General features: G+C 26.1%; 1 protein-coding gene across 2 annotated transcripts in view; it reads right to left on the reverse strand.

Moving 5' to 3' along the window:
• Nucleotides 1–8,300: 8,300 nt before the first annotated feature.
• LOC108694051 (probable hydroxyacid-oxoacid transhydrogenase, mitochondrial) overlaps nucleotides 8,301–10,380 on the reverse strand; it is a 4,057-nt gene continuing 1,977 nt past the window's right edge. For both annotated transcript variants that reach the window (XM_018203304.1, XM_018203303.1), the window contains exons 4-8: nucleotides 10,104–10,336; nucleotides 9,799–10,029; nucleotides 9,204–9,366; nucleotides 8,531–8,812; nucleotides 8,301–8,384 (exon numbers count right to left, since the gene is read on the reverse strand). In XM_018203304.1, the coding sequence (XP_018058793.1) occupies nucleotides 8,301–8,384; nucleotides 8,531–8,812; nucleotides 9,204–9,366; nucleotides 9,799–10,029; nucleotides 10,104–10,336 (993 nt within the window). The remainder of the gene's footprint in view (nucleotides 8,385–8,530; nucleotides 8,813–9,203; nucleotides 9,367–9,798; nucleotides 10,030–10,103; nucleotides 10,337–10,380) is intronic.

Raw genomic sequence — 10,380 nt, forward strand, 5'->3', positions numbered from 1 at the left:
TAAAATATTTAACATATATAGTATTTATTTTTTGGGACATATTTTTGGGAACTGCTTTTTAATATTTGGATATATTTATATTTTATAAATTAATATTTCAACTCCGCTGTGCTGCGCATCAGATTTGTGAGTTGTAAATTGTTTTAATTTTAAAGTACTGACTTTGTGAAAAAAAAATCAGATACATGATAATCTTTTTTTGTTGATTATCCTCATTAATAAAATAAAGATTAAAAATTTTTTTAGTAAATATCATATATTAAGGTAATAGATTTTATACTATTTACTCTAATGAGGTAATTAATATATTTGAATGTCTTACTTTATTTCTATAATTTATCTAGAGATCAAATGTTTATATTGCCGAATAATTATATCTCACAAATTCATTGCTTTAGAATGAATGGGCTGCTAATTACTAATTACTAAAGACTAATTACTAGATATATAAATATTATTAATTATCATGTACATAAATATTAGCAATTATTTATATAGATATTACTGTATGCATATAGTATACTAACTATTTTAATTAATTTAAACATATAAATCACTTTGTGAAAAATATACAGGATGTCATTAAACGGCATCACCAATCCTGAGCCGGTAGAGTGAATTTAGTAGACTAAATTGAAGAATCAAGAAGTCCTTTACTATTTTGCGATTTTCGTAATGGTTAACGAGATATTAATTATTAAAAATCGCTAAATTGGTTTTCAATAATTTTTTACTCAAATGCTATCAGCTTTAGAAAAACAGCAAGAGGTAAAAATTTTGTTTATTTTCTTCTTATAAAGTTCTGAAAATTTTTTTCAAAATTTTTTAATACCGTATTTTCTCATAACGATAAAAATAAGAAAATGCAATATTAAAAAGTTGATAAAAAATTTTGAAAAAATTCTTATAGTTCTATGAGAAGAAGATAAATGATTTTTGCAATTTTTTTGTAAAGTTGATAATATTTGGGTAAAATATTATTGAAAATTAATAATCAGCGATTTTTAGTAATTAATATCTCGTTAATCATTGCGAAAATCATAAAATGACTTTTCGGCTCAATTTAGTCTACCAGTTCAGGATAGATAATACCGTAATTTAACGATATCCTGTATAAGATATGCCATGATCGCACTTTGCAATTCACTCATCAAAAAAGATATAATTGCTTATACGATTTTACTTATTTATTTATTACTTATTCAACATATCTCTATTATAACCTGATTATTTTTAAATTATTATATTAGATTGATATTGTTTTTTAGTAATTAATAGTTTGTTACACAATAAAATTTGTTGCTCTAAACTATATTAGTATTATGATTATATTATGATTAAGTTAGATAATAATGAATTGTTTACAATATATATTTACAATATTTCATGAAGTTTGTTTGTTTTTTATTGTTATTTATTGATTATGATATTTATTTGTGAGTTTTATTTGAATGTGCGAGAGTATGCATAAAACACAAATGCATTCAAATAAAACTCACAAGTTAAATATTATAATCAATTCAATAAATAACATATAAATGTCATGAAATTTTGTAAATATATATTATAATCAATTCATTATTATCTGACTTTATTATTTACTATATAACATATTTTAGAGCAATAAATCTTATTGTGTAACAAATTATTAATTAAAAAAAACAATATCAATATAGTTTTTTACTTGTTTTTGAGAATTAATTTGAGCTCCAATCTTGCAAAACCAGAGACTAAACTTATTTTTGTCAGAAATGATGATACAGACAAGGAATGATGACGAATCCTCCTCTATCAGACAAAGCGAATAGAGGAATCTCTCTTGTTTTATACAAGTAACAAGAATATACTATAATTAATCATAAAAGATAAAATAAGAAAAATTTAAATATTTATAAATGAAGACATTGAAAAATATATAAAATACACAATATCAGACTTTTATGAAAACGTGGAGTTTCTCAATCTAATTCTCTTCTTGTATTCTTTTTTCTTTATTACGCAGCAAATTGGTACAAAAAGGATATATTAGATTGATGTATAACACCAATCTAACAATAAGTTTTTCAAAGATATATATGTAAAAATAAATTGAATATGCGAGAAGGTAACATGCTCGCAAATTGCGAATTCTTATACTTTTTGAATTATTGTTTATTTAAAATACAAAAATTATCAATAAATAACGGGACTAATGAGAATCAGCGCGGATAATCAAATGCAAGTTTTAAAAAATCTATAAAACTTACGCTTGGTCCTGATATTTGTTAATTTTTTTGTATTGTAAAGATTGAAAGTCTGTTTTAATCATTATTATTTATTGCTCATTTTTGCAAACAGTAAAATATATTTTATTTGCTAAACTCTCACAACATCTAACGTCTTATCTCCACACAGAATACTTTATTCGAGGAATATTCTGGGATATTCTTAGAACTTGGAACGTTCTCTGCATATCCTTAAAGCATGACTTGGAGATCTATTCTGTATGGGTTTATATATATATACGATTATATTGGAAAATTATAACATATGTTATCCAGATGAAAGTCATATAAATAATAACCATTAAAATTTTATTCTGCGAGCCACATTCGTAGAAAATAATACGTTATGATAAGTCTAACGTCAATCTTTAAAAACTAAACTAAAACTAAACAATAATCAGTTAAAGGCGAATACATAATGTCACTATTTGAATATTTCTAAAATGCTCACATACGAGTGCTGAAATTCTGTATTGAATCGTAAATTTAAATCGTTTGATTGCAATTGAATATTTAGCATTTCCGATATGAGTCTTTTACTCAGTTGTTTTTTTATATCAAGTTTTTATATCCTTCATTCAAAATCATGACTATGTTTCAACCTGTATGATCACAGATTCATAAGACGTTTTTTTATTAAGGCGATTTCTTCTTTAGTTTTCGTTTTCAATAAACGTGCTGTTTGCTCACATAGGTTGCATCAGAGTCTCGACATTTTATACACGACATTTTTGTTAGAGCTTGATGGGAGAATATTTTTATGGTCTTTGACAATGCCATCCAATTTATTCAAAATCTAACATAGATTAACATTCATATTCTTTGTAATATTTTTGAATTTCTCAGATATTAAAGACAAATAGGGTATCAATTTTGCAGTTTCATCCTCTTTATCACTGTCAACCTGTTTTGATGTTATTGATAAAAGATTTCAATCTAAGAATGTATTACACTAAATATTAACTCAATTGGGTAATCATTTTTCAAGAATATATTGACTATTAATTCTATATTTTTAGAGTCGTATTTTGGATGCGACAGCAAAATGGTCTTATCTAATGCCAATTACTAGGCCTTTCTTTTGTGCTAGCGGATGGAGAGAATGGTAATTGATAAATCTGCCCGAAAATATTGGTTTGTGAAACTAATTAAATTGTATTATATTATCGTTCTTTATTAAAGTAATGTCGAGAAAATTCAATTTATCCCGTCTCTAACGTAAATTTAATTCTTAAATGCAATAAATTAAAAGTATCAAGAATTTAATTGATAAATCATATGGGACTATTATTGCGATATCATTTATCTCATGTAAAAAGATATATCAAACTTTCCAACGCTTTATTCTCTAAATATTCAAGCACCAAATTTACGATGATTGGAGAAAGCAGAGATCCCATATGGGAGTATCGAACTTTTATAGATTTTATGATTGAAGGTGAAATAAGTTGAATCTAATACTAATTACATCACTATTCCTAAAAATTCATTTTTAGGAATATTAGATTTTTGGCCATGTGTTCTCATTTTTCCGTTAAACAATCAATAGCCAAATCTGTTAGTGAATAGTGATACAACCTCTAATGAGATCAAAATATGCTCTTCCTAAATAAATTTATCATTCAATTTATTCACTACCACAAAACTATTGTCTATATGACTCTTTGGTTTGAGAAACACATTGGTACACTTATAGTATCTTGTAAAAAAGAAGCCAATGGATATAGAGAGCTATGTAAGAAATAATTATTCTAAACTACATACTCTCTTTATGAATCTTAGAAAATGCATAGATTTTCGGCAATGTCCCATACTACAATACAATTTTCTATATATTGAGCTGGAAATGAATTCCTGTCTCAATTTTTCAATATAACTTGTGTCTTTCTTATAAGACTTGACACTGGATCTTATGTTCATCAAAATATATGTATTCGTGTTTAATAACATATTGTTAACATTATCTATATAATAGTCTTTATTCAAGGCAATAGTAATGTTCCCTTTGTCAGCTCTAGTAAAAATGATATTAGGATTCTCTTTGACAAAAAGATAAGTAACTTTCGTTAGGCGTGATGTCTGATTATTTGAATTATTATTATGTGAGGATGAAGCGATGTTTTTTCTCAATGATAGTATACAATGATTCTTGATTGTAGTTTTTACATATAACGGTAATCTATTTATACTATCTTCTATGTTTTAATAAATTCTATACAATTTTTCTTAGTACAATATCATTCGAAGATCGAGCAAATCTGTTTCTAATTGTAACAGATTTTTAAATTACTTATTTTTGACACTATCTAACGAAGATTGAATATTTTCTGTTACAAAATTGACTGAATGATATACAAATTAGATGTACAAATTACAGTTATACAAATTTCTATCGCTTTTTCATCACCCTGGTGAAAATTTTTCTCAGAATTTTTCATATAATTTTTCAGAATTTCTCTATAATTTTACAACTTTCTCATATTTTTTATACAAATTGAAACATTTCTCAGAATTTTTCATATTAATTATGAAATACCGTAAGATTTTTAAGATTTTTGTAAGTATAATTTTTGATGAAATGTTACGAAATCTAAAAAATTTTAAAATACTTTTTAAAAATTATGAAAAATTTCAGAATATTTCAGAACTCATTTATTTATAATTCTATGAGAAGTTCTGAGAGAATATGTAAACTTTCCGAATATTTCCGAGTATTTTTGAAAAATATTCTAATTCATTTAAAAAATATGAGAAGAATTGTTTCCAGGGCAATCTGTAATGAAATCAATGGATTATAAGAATGAACATTCAGATCTTTTTCTTGAGAATTTTTTTTATTGACTGTGTATGCATTGTAATAATGAATCAGTTTTAATATTATTTAATTTCGCCTCATTTTGCTTCCGTAATAACCATTGCATCTTTTTGTATATTCTCTTCTTGTTGAGACAGCCATTGGAAATAAGTATTTTAAGTAGAAAAACGAATTACAGATGTGAACAATTCAACGCGAAATCTGTCTAGATAGCTTAAATGTTTTAGAAAAATCTAGTGATCTAAATGCATTATTCAATTCAATATTTAATATTTTCGTAATGAACGTATCTTTTGCTTTTGAATATTTTATATTTGAGCTCGGATGTGCGAATTTAATATTATATTTATAAATACTAAATAAATGTTGCGGAATTATGTTGATATATAATATTATTTTGAATTATGTACACTACTCCATCAAGGACAAAATATCAATTTTAAGAATCTTATTATACGAATATTTAAAAGCGATCAAGAATCTCGCAATCAAGTAGATTTGAATATATCATTAATCTAATCATTCCTGGATAAAAATTAAAATGGTCTAATCTTAGTTCTTCTTGTACGTGGCGATAATAAATTTGAATTCGGGGAAACATTTTGTGCTCAATAAAAATATAGAATATATATGTACATATAGTACGAATAAATAGTACGAATGATTTTTATGTTATATTTGCCGACACGCAGATTTGATACGTTATCGATAAACGAATATTTTAGTCTGCATTGCATCTTCTTTAGCATTGGTAGTTTCATTATAATTCATTCTATATTTTTCAATATAGATTAATTTTTGATTAATTTTTTATATAATTGGAGTATATATACTTATTTTTGAATTCTTTTTAAATGTTCTTTTAATTTAGTTACAGTTAAGCAACTAATTGCTTTACATGTTGTCTTTGTATCGCTTTTTAAAGTAAAATGATCCCTATAGAATTTTACTTCTTTCTTCTCTTCTTCTGTTAATTTGTCTGATTTCTACCAAGTGCTTATGAAATGTATCTAAGACTAATACATATAATGAATTTTTCGTCACAATGATTGCATATTGCTTTGTTACTCCTTGTCAATTTCATGTAATGTTCACGTATCCAGCGACGAGCTGGAATCAAATTGTCTTCTACTTCTGTTTCTGCCATTATATACCGCTATGTATGGAATATTAGTAACTAATCACAGATGATTTGGAAACGATGTGAAGAAGCGTTTATAGAAACTGTTTATAAAGTTCAATTACAGATATATATATATATATATATATATATATATATATGATTTTTTGACGGACATACATAAATAATGATATTTTTGAAGTTTGAATCTATTTTATCGCGATCTCTTTTATCACTATTTGACAGATTAGAAGCCTATTTATATAATTTTAATCATATGTTAATTGCAACACAATTGCACAAAAATCCTCTTCTTACTTTTCTTACATAATATTATGATTTTAGTATGGTATCTTTCTTTTTCCATATTAATAATGTGATTGATACTGTAACGTATGCTGTGTAAGCGCTCCGTGTCGGTTTGTTTAGAGTCTACATATTTTTATTTATTATGACTTGATGTTTCCTTCTCAACAATTCTTCTTGTTAGGTCAATGAATGGAAATAACTCGTTTTACTTGTAACGAAGTTACAGTTACAAGTTACTTTTTGGATAACTTTACTAGTAACTGCGTTATTTTTTTTTGTTAACGGTAACATAGTTACATTTTTTTGGTTACTGTAACGAACTTTACAGTTACTTTTAACGTTACGATTGGACATGGTTCAATCAGACACAATTTACTCATAACGCTTGAGACTAGAAAGTCCCTAGGCACTCGTCTGCTGTGATTGATGTTTTCAATTTAAAAAAAAAATAACAAAAAAGTAATGAAGACTTATTTTTTCAAATAAAACTATAACGAGTTACTTTAAAAAATCGGCAACTAATAATTGTAGTTATTTTTTGTACTCGGTAACGAGTAACTGTAAGTTGTTATTTTTAAAAAGTAATTTTCCATTCCCTGTTAATTAGTAGTAATCCGAGCCTATGTCATGACTTCATTAATAAGTATATTTGACAATTACTTTTTATTATTAACGTATTAAAGAGGTCCGGAATAAGGATCGAAACGTATACATTGTCATTGTTTTAATGAATATTTCATATACGTCGTTATGCAATATCGGCTTGTTAAGTAATTTAATTTCATTGAAATTACCATTTTGACATCGAATCGATATTGATTCGATAAACTATTTCTCGTTAAGACATATCCAATAATGATAATGTTATTGATATACTAAAAAAAAAATTGGTTGCTGCAATAATTAAAATAGTAAAATATGGCATAGCATTTTTATACGGCTGCAGCAATCAATTTTTGGTTGTAGCAGCAAATTTTTAGTTGCGTTAGCCTAATCATACTGATATTGCGGATAGACTAAAAATTTACTGCTACAATCAGAAACTGATTGCTGCAACCATATAAAAATGCCATATTTCACTATCTAAATTGTTGCAGCAATCAATCTTTTCTTTCAGTGTACATATAAAAAATGGGATATAAAAAATAGGTACATATAAAAAAAGGATTATAGTGTTGTGAAACTTTGCAAAAAATAATCGCAGCAGCTTACATTTTTTTTTTAAATTAAAAGGGAAGGTTCGAATTTTATGGCGCTACAAACGGCATCCTACCAAAAATTGTAACAAATCCGCGCATAAATTTGATGATTTTTAATATGATAAACATGTTTTCATTTTTGTCTTTTAATTTAAAAAAAAATGCAAGCTGCTGCGATTATTTTTAGAGATTACAATAAAAGGGCACTTTAAACTTAAGCTTCATAGCATTTTAAATTAAAAAAAATTCGTTATCCTACGATAATTTTTCGCAAAGTTATCATTAATCAAATTTGACTAACTTTTTTGCTTTAAATTTTTCTATGCCATAATTTTTTTGAGCAGTATACATACATATATTTATATAAACTAATTAAAAACTTACATATATGTTATATATCCATATGTATGTATAATATTTAACAATTTCACAATTATTTAATTATTAATCTTTTAGCTAAATCTAATTTTTATGTTTTTTTATAAAAATTATAAAATTTGTTTTTTGTATAAAAATAATATTATTACAATTTAATTTATATACTTATATAATTTATATAATTAATTAAAACGTTAATTTTTATAAATATTAAATTAATAAATGGTAAATGAATTTTCGAATAATTGTGCAAGATCCTCCTCTGACTGTTCACGTGGCGCGTTTTTCGTCATACGATACTAAAAGAAAAAAGGAGATAAATTTTAATGATTTTTAACGTGGCGTTTTTACCTAGACAAATGTATTGATCATTATACTACATTTTATATTAATTATGTGTAATTTTTCTATTTCATAAAGAATATATGCACTGAATATTATTTACCTGAGGTAAAGTGTCTCGAACTAACGTAGGAATATCTTCTTTTCTGAAACCGAGTTCTTTCAAACCGTTTTCGATTTTCATAATATACATATATTCCCTTATAACATCGGCCAAAATTTTGCCTGCATCAGCCTGCTTAGCATTTTTAACATCCGCTCCGAGTAATTTTGCAGCTTCCAGATTTTTTTCTGGACATGCGCTTCCGATGAAGGAAAACACTGCTGGTGCGGTTATCACCACGGATAGACCGTGAGGAATTAGGTCATATTCTTTGGTGTATCCCTTAAATATAGTAAAAATTCAATAAAAAAAAATCAAAGAATTTTAAATAATTAAATATATAACAATTATTTACTACTAATTAACTAATAATTAATAATTAATAAACTAGAGCTAGGAAGATATAGTATATAATTTTACAAATGTATTCTAAATAAGAGATAAAGTGTGTGGAGATTTCTCTTGAGAAAGGGAGAAGAGAGAAGTCATATTTTTATATTGCTATTTGGAAAGCTATTGTAATCAAATATTTTTCTATTTTTTTAAATAAAAATTGCTTGAATATTTGCGATAAATATATAGAAGTTTAAATATAAATTAAATTTTGTATTTAAGTAAATATAGATTATTATTGATTATAAAAAGAGTACAAAAATTCAAGTTCTTAATTTACCTTTGATCGGAAACTTCGAACATTTCCACTTATAGAATACGAAAGTCCATGACAAAGATGAACACCAGCATTTCCGAAAGCAACACTTACCATTGTACTTGCTAAATGCATATTACTTCTCGCTTCCAAGTCTTCTTGATTATAAACTGCTCGCTCAAAGTATCTATATAAAAAATTACATGTTCATTTATGAATAAACAATATTTATTAAAAAAAAATAGGTTTTGGAAAATTAAACTACTAGTTTCTTTGAATCCAGTTATTTTGAAACAAAAAAATTTTTAATGTTCTCAACATTTTTTTCAATTTTATGAGATAAGTTACATTTAATTTATGTCATATTGATGGAAAATTAAGATGATATCAAAAATTTTTAAGTTTCTATCCATATTTGAAAAACAGTTTTTGCTTTTGTAAAATTAATGTAATTATTTTGAAATCAATTGGAATAACGCTTTATATTTTAATATGATTTTGTAATTTTACTTTTACTTGATAAAAATTAACTTATTATTTATCTGGAAATCCCTGGTTCAAAATATATACGCAGATAGTGAATATGCAATTTTGCATAAATAATTGACTGATTAATTACTTGCGAATAATTTGGAGAGTATATCGCGCCCAGACATCGCTAATAGGATTGCTACCTTGATAAGCTGGTCTCAAAATTGGATTTGTTGGACATGGTCTCTCTGTATAGGGTAACGCTGTGAAAGATTCCAAAGCGTGACAGAACACATCGAAACCGGCGTAAGCATATACTCTCTCCGGCAAAGTCAGAGTATGCTTGGGATCGATGAGTCCTATTGTAGGACATAGAGATCTGTAATAAAATAGTTGATAAATTAATATTTTTTTATATCTTCTTTCTATCCAATGATTTATACTGAACGTTACCTGTTAGCGATCCCTGCTTTGAGCTTTAACGGTCGATAATCGAAGATAGATATTCCATTTATTTCAGAACCGGTACCGGAGGTTGTCGGAATGGTGATAAGTGGTTTCAGAGGTACTTGGATTGCTTTATTTTTTCCGAGCGGTGCGCTTACGTAATCCAAAAGTTCGGCTTTTGGATCGCAACTATATAGATTTGCCGCTTTACAAGTATCCATCACGGAACCACCACCAATCTGCGAATTAACAATAAAAAAAGTAATATATAATTATATAATAA

Source organism: Atta colombica, unplaced genomic scaffold, assembly GCF_001594045.1.
Source record: "Atta colombica isolate Treedump-2 unplaced genomic scaffold, Acol1.0 scaffold112, whole genome shotgun sequence".
Classification (NCBI taxonomy): Eukaryota; Metazoa; Arthropoda; class Insecta; order Hymenoptera; family Formicidae; genus Atta; species Atta colombica.